The sequence below is a fragment of the Tigriopus californicus genome, chromosome 8 (genome assembly GCF_007210705.1).
Source record: "Tigriopus californicus strain San Diego chromosome 8, Tcal_SD_v2.1, whole genome shotgun sequence".
Lineage (NCBI taxonomy): Eukaryota > Metazoa > Arthropoda > Copepoda > Harpacticoida > Harpacticidae > Tigriopus > Tigriopus californicus.
Window position 1 is genome coordinate 8,813,400 of NC_081447.1, and position 22,602 is coordinate 8,836,001.

The window sequence follows — 22,602 nt, forward strand, 5'->3', positions numbered from 1 at the left end:
TCGATCTTAGTTTTAATATGTGCTTCCAGCCGTGATTTCTGAAATTAACTTATACGTCTCTCAATCCAGCACCAACGAATAGAAATGAATAATTTATAAATAAAGATTACAAAAACATGTAACCATGCCCAGTGGCGTCCAATTAGCTGTTTTTGAAGGGTAATCAGCCTCCAAATGACCATTGTGTAGGTCGAATATGGCATCCAAAACTCTGAAGATCTGGCAACGCTGGGATTGAGTCACCGTGCGTGTAAGCTGGTAAAAGATTTCGTCTGAAAGTTAGTCCGTGAATTTTGCAACGAGAGTACCTTCACAATGCCGCCAAAAAAAGCCCCCGGGCCGAGCAAGAAAACTGAAGCCAAAAAGAAGGAAAGGGTTATTGAGGTAAGAATCCAAGCATAATTAATCTCATTGATGAGCTAGGTCTTTAATATATTCCGCTCCTTTGTTATTTGGGTTGCGTTTGCTAGTGCGTTCCAAAGTGATATGTAAAAGAATCTTGGAACAAACAATACAGGGGACCTATTCTAAACCTAACTATCTGTATTTTAACAAACAATCTTGTTGGCACAACAAACCTCATTAAGTGTGATTGTTTTGCTCCATATGATACAATAAGCCGTATTAATTTTTTGCCCACCATATCGTATCAGAAAAATCATGTATAAATGGAACAATTTGAAGTGTGATCACAAACATGGTCGCTAAATCTTGTCTGATTGCTCCAGAAGTGGACAGAAGTGTCCAAAATTGAGAACCAGTGATCCAAAAAATTCAAGTAGACAGATAGTCTTAAAACAATAATCATCATTTAATTACTGTCAATTACTTCCACTGTCGAACTGTTTTCACTAGAATTCGAATCAGTAGTTTTTTTTACAGAGCAGCGTAGAAAAGTTCCAACCCCATTTGCAGCCCCTTATGGAACCCGACCTGGATATGGCTTTCAAAAACAATAAGTGTAAAGTCCCCTCAACATCGGGTATTTTTCCCTTCCAAGTTTCGCTTCTCCAGACCCAAGCCCAGCCACACCTAGATCTATTCAACCTCGCTCTCCAATGTTTCGTTTTCCCCAACACAGTGGATAGAGTTGGCCATCCTTTTCACCCATAATAAGGAACAAAGGGACATTCCAGACCACCATCGTATTAGAGAAACCCTTCCTGCAGGGAGATCCACTATCGCGAATAGTTTTCATTCTGTATGCATCCGACCTGCCTGATGCTTTCACTCACCAAGGTCACTCCATCAGCCATTCAACAATTTAATCAATGTTCCATCTAATATTCGTAGGGAATACATAGGCGTTATTGATTCGGTAGCATCTTTCAAATCGGACCTGTACTAATTCTTGAATAGCATCCAAGACCAACCCGATTTTAAGGACATGCTCGGTCTGTCAACCCAAATTCTTTGAGAAAAATTATCATATAAAGATTAACGGGTAACAAATGGACGAATTACACAACCTGTCATCTTAATAGTACTGGGGGGTTACATTCCATGTGTTGGAATTATCTTCATAACGCAGGTGGCTTGGTTCTCTTGACAGAATCAGCCGTGGCAAGCAAAATGCCATCAATGCTCTTCACGGATATTGCAAAGAAAATAGCCTTCAAGTCAAAACTATCAAGATGAAGACCATGGTTTTTCTTAGAAGCTGTCTGCCTCCTACCTACTTTTTCATCATCAATAGTGAAATTGAAATCGTTAAGTATTTTAATTATGATGGTTTCACCATTTCTACTCAATTGTCATTCACCAACCACCTAAATTTCTCTATGACTAAGGCCAGGGCCAGGATTTGATGTATGTGCCATATTCCTCTTCCAATAGTTGAATATCCCTTTCAAACCTAGATCATCCCATTCTTCCTCTACGGCCTTCACTTGGCTTCCAAACTCCACAATTATTTACGATAACATTATATAAATGACTTGCTAATTACATTGTGATTACTACTTGTGCTTCAAATTTCCGTTAAATATGTTTTTAAACGTTTTTAAGTATGAAAGTTTTCATTATGAGCAAGAGCCACATAACGCAATGATATTGAAGTGGTTGTGTATTATTTTTTTGCCAAAAAGCGTGAAAAGGTTTGATTTGAACGTGCATTGTCTCATTTTAATGTAGAAAACTAAGGCCAAGGTTTTTGAGGAAGAAACTATTGATAGGGAAAGAGAAACATGCCGAACGCTAAAGAACAGACCTTAGTTTGTCACCTCCATGGCTTGATCATCATCCATTCTAACAACTTGAGGCAAAATTTGCCAAAAAACCTCCCTCTTTGGTCCAAGCTAAGAAAATAACATTCAGGCACTGGTAATGTCAATCCCATCTACTAAAACGAACTTATTTTCAATCTGAGCCAGTTTTCTTCTGTCCGGCTAAATAGAGGGCTTTTTTGGCAAGTTTTCTTCAAGTTGTGTAGACGGATCGGCGAAGAACTAAGAGAAAAAACCACTTCGACGAACATCGACTAGGTTCGGTCTAGTGCCCATTAGAGTTTCAACAACTCACAACCTTAAAAGTATAGTCTTTTTTCTATTTTAGGACAAGACGTTTGGATTGAAAAATAAAAAGGGGGCTAAACAGCAACGCTTTATTTCCCAAGTGGAAAAGCAAGTGAAAGCTGGGGGCGACCCTAAAGCTAGGAAGGCTGAATTGGACCGTGCTGAAGAAAAGAAAAAGCGAGAAGAGGCCAAACGACTTCTCGAAGAAGAAAATAAACTCTTCAAGCCTGTGGCTGCTGTCCAAAAAGTAGAAGCAGGTGAGCTAAATTTTCAATATCATCCTTCACTGACACGTCTTTTTTAGATTCAAAACAAGGACTTCGTGAGTGTTCTTTTTTAACTGGGCAGCTTTTGAAAATTATTGAGCCCTATTTGTTTCGAGGAAAGCTTGTGAGATCTACGATATCAGTGACTCACTAAACGGTTGCAATGTGTTCTTAATCTGAAGAAGCATCTGATCATTACAGCTTAGATTTTTTTCGAAAATGCTCGGAACTGTTAGCCCAAACTGGAATTGTTAATATTTTCCAATATCTAAATCATCTACTTGGTCTTCTATTGACTTGTTGAAGTCGGAGCCATATTGTGAAAAATGAAAGATAGAAAACAGCGGTTACCAACCTCGTACGTTAAGTTGTAGATGTGCTTTAAGGAGTGAGATAATGTTGCAGGCCAAAAAAGGGGAGCACAGAAATACATTTATTGCAAGTCCATATATTAATTACAGTTTTCGAGGAAATTTGGCTATTCTAGGTGTCCCTGAATGTGTCACAAAAGGTGAGCTTTTTCAATATTCAGAGGCTTGAAAGGATCATGAGAAATTCGAATACAGCAACAGGAGATGTCAAGTGATTGAAATTAAAGGCAAAATGTGGTCCGGCACCCTCATTTTGGGTATTTTGGGGAGGGAGAACCAAGATAAACATTGCAGCTAACTGGCACCATCCGCCCATTGAATTTTCAATAATCGAGTAAATTTGAGTGAACTGTGTTACAAAACTTCACAGAATGGACATGTTTGGTATAATTGGGTGAACGCACTATCAAATTGGCTCAATACCACAATGCGATTTGCTTAGACAAGCATGTAAAATGGGAAAATGGCAAAATTCAATGCATGCACAGTGCAGTTTGGCTGAGCATGTTTTTGATTTTACTCCATGGAATAACGTCAGGTGTTCATAAACGCGGTTTAATTGAGAAGCCCTATTGTGGCTAGCCCCCAAACAAAGTTGAATTTGATTCACAGTACACGGTTAGTTCCTGGCTAGATTTAGTGATATGGTGCTTACAACGAAAACCTTTTGACCTGAGAAGTTCATTGCTACATCACCTTTATAGTGGCAAAATAGTAATGCTGTACCTTTAAAAGATAACATATTTCAATCATTTGGCACATTCACCTTTGTAAATTTCAATACTACAGGCTTGCAAGATCTGGACCATCTAAGGCTAAATTCGAAAACTCGAATACTCTGGTCTTGTTTCCTCGACTGTGTTGAAATTCTTACGCGAATTATGCGTCAAGTGTTAGTAATTTGTAAAATGTGTTATGTTCGCATATTTTTTTTTCACTTCTAAAGTCCAAGTGGCGAAAGTGAAGAAAGTTCAATTATGTATTACACAAACTTCTTCACAAGTGAAATGTTTGTCTGTCATCGTGTTTTGAACATTAAAACTCATGAATCAACTGTGGCAGTGCCTTCTCTCATTGGAAAAGCACCTCTTCCACGATGGGAGATGGTGTTTTGAGTGTTACTGTGAGATTGGAACGTGCTTGAGCTTCCCGATCTTCATCTGAGTTGCGCTCAATTTTCTTCAACTCGCTCTATCAATCACGTTGTTATGTCCTACACGTATGATTTTTGCTTGACCATCTAAGGACAACCATGGAAATTCTACAGAGATAAAGACGGCACCCTTTTGGAGGCACATTTCCCAATAAAACCCATATGAATGAAACATCATCGGGTATTCCACTAGGAATTTAAAAATTGTTTGTATTTTTTGCGTCCAGTTGGAAAATGCAATTTAACCTCAATGAGTTAGCTTTTGGAAAATAAAATTGCGAGACTGAACATTACTGTATAAGAATATCCATCTCCGAGACTTTGCCTCAAAATTATTTTGATCGAGATTTTGTTCATCCTGGTTGAAAATGGCCGAGCTCTCCTCAGTATAATCTGGAACTTTTAATTGATGTCACAAATTTGGACCAGCTTATTCACATTTGTGATAGCGTTGGGCACTTCTATGACGTGGGTTGTTGAGGATATTTTTAGGAAGTAAATCGTGATCAGTTTGCATGTGGTGGCCAAAACTTGTGGGTTATGATGAAACTTACTGGTATAACCTTTGGCTTGCTCTCTCGTAAACTACACTTTCTTGTTCATCACTGCACTGCAGGCAAATCAAACTGATTACGAGAACTCATGAAGTGAATCGTCATTCTCTATTACACTTAACACACTTACAGTTAACACTTAAACTATACAGAGGCACGGAAAGAGTTTTTCAGTGCAAATATTCTGTTTGTTGAATTCTTTACGATGGACTAGCAAGGATGCCATTCGTGGTTTGAAACTTAAAAGGTATTACCGAATTTCTTGTTCATCGTCAAAATTGTTTACCACGGCTCCAAATGATTCGCTTTTGGGGATTGATAGTGACAAGAATTTTTTTATGACAAGATAACATTATTTTTTAAAACAACTTTGCCTTCGATTGGTATTCATTCGCATTTAATCCATGAACTACTGGTATATAGTTGAGTTGGAACTTGCAAGCCTGAAGGGATGAAATTACCAAGGTATATTGTCAAATGACGGAAAAATAATATTTTTTTAACGGTACAGAAGCTCAATATTTTGTCGACAATTAGGCAATAAAGAGATGAATATGTCAGGCCAAATGATTTTTGTTGTAAGCACCATATCACTAAATCCAGAAAGGAACAAACCTTGAGTAGGCATGAGGTCTCCTTAGAGAATGATCAATTGACAATTGAGATTGATAGGTAAGGAGATTTGGTCGAATCCGAAGACTCCTTTCTCTCATGCTAACTGTAAGAGGGAAATGAAACACTCAGTAAGGACCTTTGACGTTGATGGTGGAGCCATAGACAATGTATAGGATATTGCTGACATGCTTGGAGATTAGTTCAATAATGCTGACTGGCTTGGAGATTAGTTCAATATGGCTGGCATGCTTGGAGATCAGTTCGATTTGGCTGACATACTTGGAGATCAGTTCTTTAGCGAGGTTTCAGCTCAACTGAGTTTCGGAGCAACAGCACATTGCTCTAATTATGAGTCTGTTGAGATTTGTATGGCTGGTCAAGTTGAGCGGTCAGACGATCTAGTAGTGACAGATTACGGATCAAGATGCTTTAGAGGCCATTAGGAACTTGGAGACTCTCGAGTTCTCCTGGTCATGATGGTGTGACAAATTAGGTTTGATGAGATGCTCACAGGTTCTTGCTTCTGTTGTTTCCTACTTTATGTGCTGGATGTTGGATCAAACTCTCCCTCCTCTCTGAAGTGAGCTCATGTTCTCCTCTTTTTAAAAATGCATATTGATTAAGATAAGTATTCCTAGCTTGCAAATGCTGATATCATAAGGATTAAAAGACGTTTGTAAATAGAAAAAAAGTCTAACAAATATCAAATTTGATTTGATATTGTATGAAACCGGTCAATCTGTTTTATTTTTGAAAATAACCAAACCAAGCCTCAAAATATTACTAATATGGGTGCTAATGAAGGTTCATGATTTGAGGCTTTTGGAATTTTGCCCTCTTATAAAAGCGGGCATTAAATTAAACATTGTTGACAAAATAATGAAGCTGTTATACACTTTTGTTCTGTTAAGCCATAATCAAGTTTGCGGTTTGTTTACCCCATTTATCATTTTTGCATGTAGTTTCATATTGTTTGGCATAATCAGCAATTAGCAATGAACTTGTTACTTTTGAACAAAATTAACATATAAAACTGTTTGATTATCTATCAACAAATTCACGCTTGAACGCTGTACAATGACCACAGCAGTGCCTGTGCAACATTTAAAAAGTAACATTTATCTTTGGAGATGACATCACCTCCTTTCAAACCCTTTGAATTTATTTTGATTATAATAGATAGTATTGTCTTTGAGTTAGAGGTAGTTATCTAGAAACATTTAAATTTGTTTAAAAGCTAGGGTTTTGGTATCATTTTTAGACGCGTAAATGAAAACATGCTGGCCTGAGATTGGAAGTGTTTATTCTAATATGTGATGCGCCCCTTGAAGTGCACTATCGTGAGAAGAAGTAAAGTTGCCCTGTTCAATGTTACATATGCTTGATCAGGGTTCATCTGGTGTGTCATTTTTTTTCTTTTATATAATTCACAAGGTTGCTTTAAAATATCTATTAAAAGTCACCCTATACACGTCCAAAAGTGCCGTACTATCTTCTATTTATGCCGCCCATGACTCAACCAACGTAACTGTCATATACTTGTGGGTGGAGCTGACCCAGAAGGAGTTGGATGGACTTGATAACTGATTGTATTTGATTAGTAGGGTTAATATATACATGACTAGAATACATTCGCATAAGCAACATGCTCAGCACCGGGCTATCACATCTCCCTTACATAGGGGGTAGGAAGTCATCCGGGTTGCGGGTCCATCCGGGGTCACTGGTCCATGTTAATCCAGTCTATGTTCATTCGGTCCATGTTCATCCGGTCCATGTTCATCCGGTTCATCCCAGACTCACGGGTCCATCCCAGGCTCACAGGTCCATCCCAAGGGGTCGCAGCGGTCCATCTCAAGGGATCGCGGGCCCTCCCAAGGGATCACGGGCCGTCCCAAGGGATCACGGGCCGTCCCAAGGGATCACGGGCCGTCCCAAGGGGTCACGGGCCATCCCAAGGGATCGCGGGCCCTCCCAAGGGGTCACGGGCCCTCCCAAGGGGTCACGGGCCCTCCCAGGGGGTCACGGGCCATCCCAGGGGGTCGCGAGCCGTCCCAAGGGGTCATCCCAGGGTCCTGCCAGCTGTATGGCACACTGCCTCCACAAGCTCAATCCTTGATCCCTCACACTGGGGAGAGCATCCGGCAATCACATCTCCCTCACAAAGGGAAAGGAAGTCATCCAGGGTTTCACAGGACATCCAGAGAACGTTTCCAGAGAACATTTTGGGTCATGAAGTCGCCCCACCATTCGGGTCACAAAGTCGCCCCACTTTTTCGAACGACTGAGATGTTGATTTCGAAATGGGAAGGTGCCAATCGGGGCTAACCTCCCACTCTACAACGCTGGCCGATCCAACCTGAAAGCTGATAAGAACGAGCTTACTGAACAAGAGGGGGGGCCTATACATTGTTACAATGAACAGATCAAGACCTTAAAAGTGATAAACTAAGACCTCTAAGGTGATGTCAGAAACAAATGATAGTGGTCACTTTTGTGACCGCTAGGTAAAAATTAGAGCTTTTGTGATAAAGAAGCAATTATTTCCGTGGCAATTCTGAATAATGTTATTGGTTACGATATTTGACGAGCACGCCGTCGTTCATCAGCAAAGACCCATCTTTAAAGGCCACCTTTTACATCCGTTCCCATATCTGGACTTAATTACAATGGGCCGCGTGAGGGATTTTGTCGTGAACCTCGCCAAAACGGGCATGAAAGCCAATGATATCAAAAAAAATGGTCGACGCCGCCCATGGCCCTTCTGCCATGACCTTTGGGCAAATATTTAAGATCGTGGCCTCTGTTAAGGCTGGTGAGGACACGGATGAAAAAAGGCATCAAAACCCCCAGAAATGGGTCTGGACTCCAGAGCTTATTGGTGCTGTTAGCAAATATGTGGATGAGGATCGCCGTGTAACCACCAAGCAACTTGCCAGTGAGTTTGATTGCTGCCATGGAACAATTGAAAATATTCTCCACCTCGATCTTGGCTTTGTAAAGAAGTCGGCAAGATGGGTGCCCAAGTTCCTCTCAAGACCAGAAAGCTGCGCGAGTCTTGTGTGCTAAAGGCTTCAAAAAACTATTTCAACCATGGAGAATCATTTTTGAGGTCCGTGATAACCATGGATGAATCTGCAGTGTCCTTCCACACACCTGAGACCAAGGAGCAGTCCAAGCAATGGCTAAAAAAGGCACACCAGGGCCGACAAAGGCCCAAGTCCACGCTTCACGGAAAATGCAGATGGTCATTGCCTTTTTAGACTATAATGGCATGGTCTATGAAAACTATGTCCCAGTGGGCACCGGAGTTGATTCCGCCTACATCATCGACGTTATGGGAAGGTTTTTGAAGGTTTTGAAGAAGAAACGACCAGAATTAGTTGAGAATGGGTGGCATTTGCATTGGGACAATGCGCCCGTTCACACCACCGACCACGGTGAAGTACTTGGCCACCCAGAGCATCAAAGTGATCCCCCACCCCGCATATTCCCCAGATCTTGCCCCAGCAGACTTATTTTTGTTTCCGACTGTTAAAGGACATCTCTCTGGTGATCACATCAACGGCAATACCATCAAAACTGACTGGGAACGGGTGGTTGGTGCCATCCCCAAAGAGGACTTTGCCAAGGCGTTCCAGAAGTGGGTGGAACGAAGTGCATCCAGCTCGAGGGGGATTACGTTAAGAAATGTTAAAATATAATTTTGTTTTCCAGTCAAATAGAGTGCCACAAATGAAGGACTCATTTGTTTTTGACATCACCTCGTACTTCTCCAGTTGATATTTTTACTTCACTAATCTGGAGATAATTTCTAACATATATGCAGACGCCCCTGTGAGGCAAAATGGGATTTTCAGTGTGAGGAGAAGGGGAGAGAGGAAGCTAAACAGGTTAGGAATCGGAGGTGGAGCTGGGTTAGTGTAAAAAGAAGATTCAGCTCTAAAACAACGAGACCAAACTTGTCTGTAACTTTGCCTCTTTTGTATCCCCTCTAAATGGACGGAGGTGCTGCGCACGTTTAAGCACGCATGGGAAGCTTAGGCCATATCTTGCCGCCCCAAAAATGCTGCGACATGCGTATGAGGGTACTTATGGAAATCAGGACATCATGGGGCACAATTTCATTGTAGGTGTAACAGCCAGATTCCCCAGACGTCCGAGATGATTCTTAGCTAGGTAAATCACAATAACCGATGCTTAACACGATATATTGTTCGAAAATAGCGGTCACAAAAACGTCAGAAAAGTTTCCGCGTAGTTGCTCGATCCTAAACTGGTTCACAAGTAATTTGGCGCGAGCAAGCTTTGATCGGCCCTAGCGGATGTTTGGGCAACACATGTCGCGGGAAAGTTCAAAATATCGTTGGTCCGTTTCATTTGGCTCCCTCCAAACCATCCGCGGGGTTTGGATCTCTATTAATGCTGGCTCCTCCGTCGGGGTTTTCGTCCTTTTTCTGAGTACAGACCAAAAGAACCAACTTGTTCACGGGTCGATGCAACTCGGTGGTTGTAAAGTTGTTCACCTTCTTTCCGTCTTTGTTGCCCACTTGAACACGCACACTGCGCACAACTCCGGAAGCGTCTGGGTAGGTTTCCAAAATTTTGGCGAGTCTCCAATCATTTCTGAGTTGATTATCGTCTTTCACGATCACAATGTCCCCAACATTAAGATTGGGACGCTCCTGGGTCCACTTTGGTCTCACTTGCAATGATTCTAGGAATTCTCTTTGAAATCTTGTCCAGAATTGTTCGGCTAAATATTGTGTCCTGCGCCACTGACGACGACAGTACACATCGTTCTTGACAAATTCCCCTGGAGGCGGCAATATAAGTTTGGTCTTCTGTGTCAATAACATCGCAGGGTTCAAAGGCAAAGGGCTATCCGGATCACTCAAGCAATCTGTCGTGAGAGGGCGCGAATTCACGATTGATTCAACCTCACACATCAACGTGTGGAAAGTTTCATCATTGAGCATCAATCCGTGGTCCTTCATAAGTGAGGACAGAATTGAACGGACAGAACGGATCTGCCACTCCCACACACCGCCAAAGTTCGATCCCGCGGGTGGGTTTCGCCTCCAACCTTCGAAGTCAGCTCCACGCTCGTTCAGAAATGCGGTAAGGGCATCTTGGTTCATTTCTGCCAAGGCCTCGGTCAACTCTCGATCAGCCCCGACGAAATTTAATCCATTGTCGGATCTTATGAGGCGAACTGGTCCCCTCCGGGCAATCATTCGCCTCAAGGCACTTATGTACGACGTGGTATCAAGGGAGTGAGCGACCTCCACATGTATTGCTCTGGAGCTCAAACAGGAAAACATGACACCATAGCGCTTTTCCTCTTTCCGTTTGTTCTTTATAAGGAAGGGTCCGAAAAAATCCACTCCTACATACGTGAATGGAGGTGCCGCTTGCATTCGGTCCAAGGGTAGGTCCGCCATAACTGGGGTTTCTGTTCTTCCTCGAAGATATTTGCATCTGGCACAACGAGAAATTAGACTTCTGACCCTCGAATTGATTCCAATAATCCAAAATCCGGCTTGTCGAATAGAATTGAGGGTTCCACCTCGTCCCGCGTGAGCTACCAAAGAGTGGTGGTAATCGATGACGAGATGAGTGACCCGACTTTTCTTGGGCAGAATAATTGGGTGAATCTCATTGTTGTTCAATCTTTTCAGTCTTCCACCAACTCTTAGCAATCCGTACTCATCCAAAAAGGGTGATAGTTTCGCTAAAGGGCTTCCGGCCTTGACAAGGATCTTCCTCCACGAGCGTTTTGGATCCATTGGTTGTCTCAAGCTTTGAAGCTCGCAATTGAATGCTTGTTCCTGTACATGTCTAATTAAAATACGTTCAGCTTCCTCAGTGGCATTCACATCAGGAAGAGGTCTTGACTTTGGGAGATTCTTCCTAAATTGCAAATACTTGATGAATTGGATCCAGATCGCGATTTTCCTCTTCAAACAATACCAACTCGAAAACCGTTCCAGCATAAGATCTAAGAAGTTCGAAGGCTCAATACAAACAGCTCGCACTACTTTCTCCTGCTTTATTTCGGGATCAGTCTCCATGAGTTCGAACTCATTAGACGTTGAAGTTCTCCACTCACATTCAGACCGCCACAAATGATCCGGTCCCCGAAACCACCGATGCTGCGCGTCAATTCCAGTGCATTTTAGCCCTCGAGATGCTTCATCAGCCGGATTCTCGGCCGATTCGATGTAATTCCATGACGATAGACACGTGAGCGATCTTATTTTCTTGACACGGTTTGATACAAAGAGATGAAATCTCCGAGCTTCATTTGAGATGTATCCCAACACCACCCTACTATCCGTCCAGAAATAGCTAACCAAATTATCCATGTCCAATTCGGCCCGGACTTGTTCACTCAAGGTTGCAGCCAACGTAGCAGCAACAAGTTCGATTCTTGGAATTGTCGTTAACTGATCTGGAGCCACTCGGGCTTTCCCCGCCACGAAGCTAACGTGAACGTTGCCACCAATGTCTTCAATCCTGAGGAACAGAACCGTTCCATAGCCATGACTTGATCCGTCGGCAAAAGCATGAAGCTCACACGACAAGACTTCTCCCAACCTCTCAGGCTTTAAAGATCTTGGGATGGCCACTGAGCTCAAAGCTTGGAGGTCGTTCAACCAAATTTCCCATTTTCGCCTGATAGTCATTGGTAACACCTCATCCCAGCCACATTTCAATGAGCAGGCCTCCTTCATAATGATTCGACCCGCAAGTAGGAATGCGGCGGCCGCTCCAATCGGATCATAAATACTAGATATTATCCTCAAAATGGACCTTTTGGTAGGAACATCTCTCTTGATATCAATCCGGAATCCAAGGGTATCACTCGCAGTGTTCCAAACAACTCCCAGAGCACGCTCCGTTGGGAGCTCTGTGATTTCGACTGAATTCACGGATTGATCTCGCCACTCATGGGGAATGGAGCTCAAAAACTCCCGAGAGTTCGACACAAATTTTCGTAGCTTGAAGCCTCCCTTTGCACAAAGTTTCACCACGTCACTTGCCAATTCGATTGCCTCAGCGTGACATGGAGTGCTTTTCAACAAATCGTCAACATAAAAGTTTCGACACAGGGTGGCCACAGATTTCTTGGAGAATTTTCCTCCATGATCTAAAGCAGTTCGTTTTAAGGCATAATTCGCACAACCGGGTGAACTTCGGCCTCCAAACAGATGACGGGTCATTTCAAACTCTACCAAGTCTTTCTTTAAATCGTTGTCTTTAAACCAGAAGAATCTCATGTAGTTCATGTCGTTCTCAGGCACACGAACCTGATAAAACATCTTGGTGATGTCGGCAGTGAACGCAACCGGCTCCTTCCTAAATCGTAGGAGAACGCCGACTAATTGGTTGGTGAGGTCCGGCCCAGTCAACAACGCGTCATTGATTGCTTGACCTCCAACCCGGTTCGCACAATTGAACACGATTCGAACGGTCCCTTTTCGCGGGTGATACACGGCGTGGTGAGGGATGTAATGGGACATCCCGTTAGGAGTACTCTTTATCTTTGATTCGCTGACTTCTCTGGCATATCCACTTTCGATGAGATCGCCCATAAATCCCAAGTAGTCCTTTTGAAACACTTGATCGCAACTGAGTCTTTTCCCAATACCCAAAGCCCTTTCAAACACAATTTTTCGACTGTCTGGCAAGACCAATGGACGCTCTTTTATCGGAAGCGGGACTTCGTATGCACCATTGAGATATTTTGTACCATGCTCCAAGATCTGGATGAATTCGATATCATCTCCAGATATTTCGTCGGTCACACCCAAGTTGGCCAAGGAAGATGACAATCCAGGCACATCAAAGTCCGATTCCGAAAAACAGTTCATCATTTCAGATACTCCCAAGTCTTTGATAATTTCTCGTGCCATAATTCTTGAAGGAAGAGTTTTGATCTTGTTACATGATACCCTTTTGACATTCGTTTCTCCACCCATTGGTCCCATGACGGACCATCCCAGCTTGGTTTTAATGGCGTATGGAGCATTCGGGTCTTTGGGATCACCCACAATGACATCAAGAGGACGAAGTGCGTCGGGAGTGTCCGCCCCGATCAAAAGCAAAACGGGAAGCTCAAAATCGACTTGAGCGATATCGTCTCGAATTCCGTTGAAAACGGGCCATTGCTTCAACATTTCAGGTCGGGCTATCTCGCTGGCCTGAAGTGGGATTGATTCGCGAGTGAAGGCAGACCTCAGTTGTACCTCATTCGATTGATCTGGCGTGGTAGCTCGAATTCCACTCACGATTTCCGTCTCGACTTCCTCTACCCCATTGATGGTGTGAATTGAAATTCGAGTCTTCACTCCACCAATGCCCAACTCTTCTTTCAACTTAGTAGCTACAAAGGTCCCTGAGCTAAGGGGGTCCAACAGAGCTAATCCTTCGATAAATTTGTTTGGACTCTGATAGTGGAATACCAGGACTTTCACGACGCTCATGGCGACAATACCATTGGACACACAAGCTGCCCGAACAGAAAGCGTCGGACTTGCATCTTCAATTACTTCCTTCTTGTCAATGTGCAAGGATGTGGGGTGCCTTTTGTTGCAAACCTTGCATGTACGCCTCTCTTGACAATCCTTTGATAAGTGGCCAGGCTTCAGACATCCAAAGCAAGCTCCTCTTTTCATTATCAAATCTTTCTTACTACCCATATTCATGCCCATGAACGATCGGCAGTCTTCCACGTCGTGATTCTTTTCGCAAGCCAAACATTTACTTCCATTGCCCCCAAACGCCCCGGTGGACACGGTGTAGGTGGTAACTTGTTTGGTCGGCTTGGGTTTGTTCCACTTCACTTCGATGCTTGGTGAGCTTCTAGATGCCGAGCTCTTCAAAGCTTCCTCTCCATAAACTGGATCGCTGAACTTCTCAAGAAGGTTATCAACAAATCCCATGAACTCGTGGAAAGTTTCAGGCCGTTCATACTGTGAACGTATTCGAATCACGAGACCACGCCAAGCATTTCTTGATGAGTAGGACAGCTTTGCCACTAAATCGCCGATTAATCGAGGAGAATCAAGTTCGCCTTTCTTGACCACTGTTGAACATCGAAGCAAAGCATTATAAAACTCTCTGCAGTCCTTCACACTATTGTCTTTCACCGGTGGCCAATTCCGTAAGTCTTTTAAAAATCTATTGGCCACCAACAGGTCATTCCCGTAGCGCTTTCTAAGCAACCTTTTGGCTTCTTCATAACATCGGTCGTCGCCAAGAACCAAACACCCATCAATTAGATCCCGTGGATCGCCCTCAACGACTTCAAGTAGACGGTGAAGTCTAGATCTTTGATCATCTAGATTCTTCTCAACGACGTCTTCCACAGTTCTAATAAAGTGCACAAATTGCATAGTGTCACCCGAAAACTTACGAATCTGGGTTCCAAACGCGGTCTGTCGTCGCAGCATCTGAACCACGATATTGATTTCACCAGACGATTCGTTGTTCCGGATACGGGGAACGCAACTATCGGGTTCATTGGGTAAGTTCCACGAACACATCTGGGACGCAGGTTTCGGATACTGAACATGTCGTACTTCTTGCTCTTCCTGTTCCAGTTCGTCCAACACATTGGCTCCTGCCTCCAGAACTTCGAGCTCTTTTTGCTGTTGAAGCTCGTTCATTCGAGCTTGGAGCTCCACAATCTCTTTTGTTTTTGCCAACTCGATCCGTCTCTTGGCCAATTCCACTATTACATCCCTCCTTCTTGTACTGGAGGCGCTGGTCCTTACTGAGGATCGCAAACTGATGGCTCTGAGTATCTTCCAGGTTCAAAAGCAATCCACGAACTTTCGCTGAAAACTCGGACGATTCCTGCAGGATCGAATCCTTTAAAATCTTTAGATCTTGGCTCTGAGAATCATCGGATTGAGCCAGGCACTCGTCCAGCAGCACTTGTACTCTGGAGAGGAGGTCAATGTGACTGCCGTTAATTTCAAATATAATCGATCGAGCAGGTGGACCCAAAGCAAACTGGTTTCGGGCCCAAACTTGGTGGTCCCGAAGATTCTTGATGGCTGTGTCTAACGGAGCCAAACCACGTGACATGTCGTTTTCATTCCCGGCATATATTGCCTCATTCCGTTGTCGAATCCGCTCTGAGCGCCTTGGTGCTTCATTTGTGTGATCGGATTCGTGCTCGGATTCGTGCTCCCGGTGATTTCCAACCTCTTCCGGTTCTATGTTCGATTCCTGATCTTGTTCCATTATTATTGGTTCGATATCCACGCAACCTGTCCCAAGACTCGCTTGCCACGATTACAACAAAAGACGCAAACGCGCGAATCCAAGATGTCCTTAGTAACACCCTGACAAACGGACTTTTCTGACTAGTAATGTAACGGCCAGATTCCCCAGACGTCCGAGATGATTCTAAGCTAGGTAAATCACAATAACCGATGCTTAACACGATATATTGTTCGAAAATAGCGGTCACAAAAACGTCAGAAAAGTTTCCGCGTAGTTGCTCGATCCTAAAACTGGTTCACAAGTAATTTGGCGCGAGCAAGCTTTGATCGGCCCTAGCGGATGTTTGGGCAACACATGTCGCGGGAAAGTTCAAAATATCGTTGGTCCGTTTCAGTAGGTGACCAGTTCCGTGGCAGTTCGTAAAAAATTAGTTGAATTTGAATCTATATTTTTGAACATTTCATCTAGCAAAGCAAAGCCCAAATCTTAAAACTTAGCACCATTTCGTTCTTGATGGTCCCGGCCTTGTTTCCCAACCGGTCTAACACGGCCATACCGCACTTACCCACTCTAAATTACACGTTTAAAATCAAAGAAATCTGCATTAGGAGTCTGCTTGTGTTGTAGTGTCTCTCTCGGTGCTCCATCACTTATCGGTCATTTTCATCAATCGGTGTTTGAATGTTTCAGGAAACTAATGATGCCAATAGTTGTTTGTTTTCAATACTTGTAGACACTGCAATAGCTACTTTCTCTCGCTCACTCAGAAATACGCCATTGTTTGTTGATTCAATTTAGACTCATTGTTATTAGCCCACAGCACTGCCAGACGTGAAAAATAGACGTGAGAAATACTATTGGTACCTTTCTTTTCCTCTTATCATTTAACCCAAGAGTATCATGTTACCAATTTATATTCTTGTTCAATAGGAACCGTTTGTCAAAAAAATATTTGCATGGGAAAAGGATTCCTTATGAACGAGTTTTCGTTCGCAGCTTAGGTCGCAATAGGGCGAGTGTAAAACCCCACTAGATTGATAGTTTGTTACGCGTTTTTCATCGCCAAATGATCATTGACACGAATGGAACTTAATAACGGTTTCCTATTCAAGAGAAAAGGAACATAGGAAGGAAAACATTGATTATAAAAGGCATATAGTAACTTACAAAATAGTTAAAACATGGTCCAGCGATTTGAGGCACTTGCACACACATAAAATGATGAGCTCACACTTGTTATGAGAACGAGTTTTGGAAGTGTGACCAAAAAGGGTAAAGAAGAACAACTATACAATATCAAAGAAAACCTGCTTAAGCAAAACATACAAATAATTAAGCAACAAATTTATTAATTCAAATTGATTCGGGAGGAGACGTGGTGTAGTGGTTAGCTCAGTTTCACAATACGAGAGCGGTCCCCGGTTCGAATCTCCTCCCCGACCGTTCTCAAGGAAACTTTTACACGCTAACCCTGCCCACAGACGGAGAACCAAAACTGATACGGACACGACACTGCCTATCGGAAAACAGTAACAGGACGATGTGATGGCTGGCTTCGCTGGCCGGGTAGGCTCTGCCCTCCGACCCTAGTAGCCAAATACAAAAAATATCAAATCAAAAATATTTCAGTTTTTGCCAGACACCCAACATTTTGGCATGCAGAAATGCCACTTGGTAGCATTGCAAATGATTTAATAAAGACCTGCCTTCAATTGTAATTACTTAGTTGTAATATCCTTGATGTAGTCAGAGAATAACGTAGTCTTATCATAGAAGATATGACATAGAAGAAGAAAAATTGAGTTTGTTGTGTTTTTTACTGCAGCTGAATCGGCAACCAGTGGACAGTGCATTTCCAGCCGATTGAAAAATCAGATCAAATACCCTTATAGCTTTCAGTTGTCATCCATCAAATCTGAAAACGAGTTCCCCTGGCTAGCTTGCATTGCACTCTCTAGGCCTTGCTTCCTCTTTGGTCTGATCATTTAGCAGTGATTAAGGGATGATAGTTTCTACGTAGTGCTAGGGCAAGTCCGGACTCGGACTCCCGAAATGGATGGCCATCATGGCATGTGTTGGAGCGTGAACTTTTAGAAATATGGACTGTGAACGGGCTTTCCTTCAAATAAATATGCCCTTGGTCAGAAGAATTCTGAGCCACTTTTTTTGAATTGTAGTAATAAGATAAAAAACTTAGATCTTCTCAATTCAAGGCAAGTCCTTTTGTCTCATTTCCTGTTCAGATGGCTCGTTTCAGAGAACTGATGTCAAAGGCTTTCGTAGTTGACTAAGAGTAGGCCGAAAATTTGAATTGTATGTCGTGATTACCACATAAATTTGACCACATCTCCTGAGTACCCTGATCATGATTTTGGCCCAATTTCGCCAAGTTATTTCATTCGAGAAGATCTTGTGGTCCTATGAAGTGTTGAAGTTGGCCAAAGTGAAAGGAGCTAAAGTGTCCCCAGGAATCATCGATTTCATTTGCATCATAGTTTTCATAACCTTTATGGGGTGTTGTTTAAAGGGAAAAAAAATAACGAAATCGGCCATAGTTTTGAACTCTTGTATTATGTACTGTGACTGCCAAAAAGTCTCAATTCATGTCTCAAAATCTCCTCTTTTCTTCGACTCCTCTATAGAGTGGGGGCGCACAAGGCCTGCATATTAGTTTATTTACAACGCCGGTTGAAGTTGGATTATTTACTTGGACTTTCTGTCGATGTATGAAAACAATCCTTGAATTGCTCGAAATTCAAATGAAAAAGCAAAAAAAACAACCACTGGAGCAAGACTCTACATGACATTTCCTCTCCTTTTGAAAAAAGTCGTGGGCAGGATTAGAGCACGCATTGTCACCTAAAAGTGTTTGAAATTATTTTCCATTGTTATAACATTTGGCTTCTTGGATCTGAAAGGCTGCGCACGTCAGAGGTCGCTTTTCATTCTCGTACACTTTTACTTGAGAGCCTCGGTCTGCACCTTTTAAGGGATTGTGCCATGTATGAGATTTGACCAAAGCATCCATGTCCATTTTCCAATGGTTCATGATCAAGATGAACGATACGTCGTTGAAAATATTGGTTGGGGAATTGCTCAAGCCTCATGACTCCATAACTACAACAGTTGATCACACGATATACAAGTGACCAATGCCATTCGACGCCGTGCACCTGGAAATTTTGCTTTGAGTTGGACATTGCCTATGGCCAAAAACAGGATTGATACAAATGGAATCAAAATCGTAGCTGCAAGAACAATTTTCACCACCGTGCACTTAAAGTATTATAGGTGTGCCAAAGGCAAGTGGACTTAGTGTAGGCGTCAGAGTGTAGGTTTCACAATTTTAAATCAACTTCTCTCAATTTTGAATATCTTTTTATTGCTTCAGGCGTGGATCCAAAATCTATCTTCTGTGCATTCTTTAAGCAAGGGTTATGTAAAAAGGGCAACAAATGTAAGTTCTCACATGACCCAGCCGTTGAAGGGAAAGTGGCTAAACGAAATTTCTATGAGGACACGGAAGAAAATGATGGAGAGGAAGGGATGGAGGGTTGGGATCAAACCACGCTCAATGAAGTCATCAGCAAGAAACATGGATCAGAGAAGTCAAATGCTACCACTATCGTAAGTGAAACATTACATTACCTTGAATAACATGGCGAGAAAATTGCAGTACAGAATTGGATTGGATAAAAATTGGCGTATAATTTAAATATTTTCTTTCTCATCATGATGGAAGAGTTGACGAGATTTTAATAAATTTTGATGTGTGGCATCGCTTTGATTCTTTTTCTGAGAAAGGTGACGAATAGAAAGGATGTAATGTGACGTGTAAAAAGTTTCCAAAAGTAACAAAACCAAAATCTACAGACCCAAAGGTCAAATGGGATATATGCTGTTGTTTGTGTTCAGTGCTTCTTTACTGCCTTGCCGCATGTCCGCTTTGCCGTTGTTTCTTATATGCTTTGTAGTATTTCATACTATGGCAAATCTCTGTTAATAAATTAATAGATTTTTTATTCCTGTTTCGGAACTTGAGATCGGACACATTTTATTTTGCAATTGTTCTTATCTCCCAGGAGCTTGGCAGCTGGGACTTCCTCTGTTGCTCCTTGGTTGTTGTGCACGTGTATTGTTTGTAGTGTATGTAGGTGTGTGGATGGATAAATGGGAGTTGCCATTTATTCACTCAGTAAAGTTTCTTTTCACAGCTCTTTGGTAAGAACCGTTTACTATTGCTCATTAATGTTTATGTTTAGCACTAGCAGTTTCTCTCTGATGTTGAATATGGGTACATTTAGTTCCAAATCGTTGTGTAGAGTTCATGGTTCTTTAGTTTGATTGTATTGGTCATTGATGGTCATCAATCTTTGATCGCTAGTGTATTGATTGCATTTTTGCTACATCAGATTGTTGAGTTTATTTTTGTGTTTTTGTATTCTTTTCCTAGTTTAGGTTTTTTATTCCTTGCTTTTCTCTGTCCCTTATTTCTTGTTTTCTATTGCCATCTTAAACTTGTATGTTCAATTTGATGTGAGGTATTTCATTCCTATTTTGCTTCGTTGTCCTGTGTATCAAGGCAAGATTTCATAGCCTTTTCGTTTTCCTCTTTTACTCGGTCTCTCGATTTTGTTGCTAATTGATAGTTCCTCTGCATTCATGATGTAATTTTTGGAAAAGTCATTAAAGAGCGTAGGGAATGTTTAGATTTGGTCTTGACAGGGAAGGATCCATCCGTAGTCAATAAGCCCTTTATCATAAAGGCTTTGGCTGTCTGGGTCAATCAGACCAGGGAGCTGCTTGAAGAACAGGTTCACCCAGTAGTTGAGAAGTCGACTGATTTGACCAATGTAGAGGTGGTTTTTTTTTTATTTGGTTTTTCATGGGCGCTTCTAACCGCCACAGGGAATGTAATCCCCAGTACTATTTAAACGGAAGGTTATTCGTCTATTTATTACCTTTCAATCTTTATTTAATATTTGGTCTACCTACGAATTTGAGTTGGCAGACTAAGCTAGTTCTTGAATGTACCTAAAATTGATCTGGAATGTGATCTAAAATTTGTCCAACTCTGACTTGAAAGATGCAACCGTTTCAACAAGGCCTACGTATTCCCAAAGAATATTTGAGGGCAGCAAATTGAACAATGAAGGAGCCCGAGAAAGAAGAGAAGTGGACTTCATTGTTCAAACAAGCCTGGATTCTCGAGGGCTTGAAGGTGCTCTAAAAACGCACATTAAGCCTCTACGGTCACTACAATTGACCCTAGATCCTGGGTTGGGACAAAGCTCATGGATGCTTTTAAAGACGTACAGTATCAGATACCTTTCGTACCTTCTTTGAACATCGTACAGTCCCAATCTTTTTAGTCTATCCCAATGTGAGAGCTCTCTCAATCCTGTGATGTTCCTAGTGAAACACCTTTGGACTTGCTGGACCCTTTGTAAACCTGCTGAACTCATTGGAGCCCAAATGGGTGAAACATTCAAGATGTGGCTGAACAATCAACTTGTACAGAGCTAGCATTGTGATGCTAGCTCTGGACTGAAACGTGCCATATATCCAACCACACAATTGAAAGGCTTTACCCACCATCAATTGGATATATTTTTTTATTTTTTGATAAGAACTCTCATCGAACTTATTATTTTGGAGGACTGCACCAAAATCTTTCATAGATGGGACCTGCTCAATATCTTTACCTCAATTATCTACGAGTGGAGTATTCAAATAAGTTGACCCCAAGGTCATTGAGCGGAATTTCATTCCGTTCAGGGCCATATCACTCTCAGTAACGCAACAGTAGATGCCATTCCGACAAGAAGCTACGTTTTTTATCGTCAGCATAAACAGAGAGACTGGCAGAAATACTAAGCTTTTGAAGCGGGGCAAAGATTATTATAACAAGGGAGGGCCCTTAGATGGAGCCCTGGGGAACACCCAAATTGACATCATGTGTGTCACAAAGGGGTCCCTCGACCTTAACAATTTGCTTCCTATCATGACTGAAGCTTCTTATCTAATGGAGAACCTTGCCTTGGTTTCCAATGTCATGAAGTCTTTTCAACAAAAGGCCATGATCTACTTTATCAAATGGCTTGGCAAAATCAAGATCGACAACATCAACTGACTCGTGTCTTTTCAGTCCCTTAATGACCTCCTCTAATTGCTCAATCAGTTAGGTAATTGTGCTAAAATGTGCTCGGAATTCTTGGTGGCTAGGAGGAAGGACTTCATTGAATTTATGAAATTCAATAAGATGAACTTCGATCTTCTCAAGCACCTTCGCAATATTCGATGTGACAGAAATGGGCCTATAGTTATTGGGGAGCGACCTATCTCCCCCTTTAAAATTGGAACAACATGAGCTAACTTTGGTTAAGAGGGAAACTTACCCTGATCCAAGATGCAACGCATCAAGTACGAGAAAACAGGAACAAGAATCAGTGAGAATCTCATCAGAAATTTAGATGCCCCACCATCAGGACCAGGAGAACTTGAAAGTCTTAAGTCTCTGACGGCCGCCAAAGCATATTGATCTGTAGCTATGAGATCATCAAATTAACCAATTTGACTAACATGATCAATCTCAACAGATTCGTCATTAGAACAATGAGCTGTTGCTTCTAAAGTCAGTGGGTCCCTCATTAAGAGAAAAAAAAGCCTTCGGATTTGGGCTGACCACCTGATCCGCTCATGCTCAGCTTGTAACTGGTCATTTTCGAGGGAAGCCTTAATCTTACCCTGAACAGGGACTCTAAAGAGAGGAAACGACACGGATTTCCCCTCACCGCCAACTTAGGCCATTGCGTTGAATCAAGACATTAACTCCAGTATGAATAAAACAAGATTATCCGTACTGCATAGTACATTAAGGTGTTTTTAATT

At 42.2% G+C, this 22,602-nt stretch overlaps 1 protein-coding gene across 1 annotated transcript in view; it reads left to right on the top strand.

Moving 5' to 3' along the window:
• Positions 1–221: 221 nt before the first annotated feature.
• Positions 222–22,602, top strand: part of LOC131885899 (zinc finger CCCH domain-containing protein 15 homolog) — a 38,581-nt gene continuing 16,200 nt past the window's right edge. Inside the window, exons 1-3 of the mRNA XM_059234093.1 lie at positions 222–384; positions 2,554–2,770; positions 19,103–19,338. Coding sequence (XP_059090076.1) covers positions 316–384; positions 2,554–2,770; positions 19,103–19,338 — 522 coding nt within the window. The 5' untranslated portion in view covers positions 222–315. The remainder of the gene's footprint in view (positions 385–2,553; positions 2,771–19,102; positions 19,339–22,602) is intronic.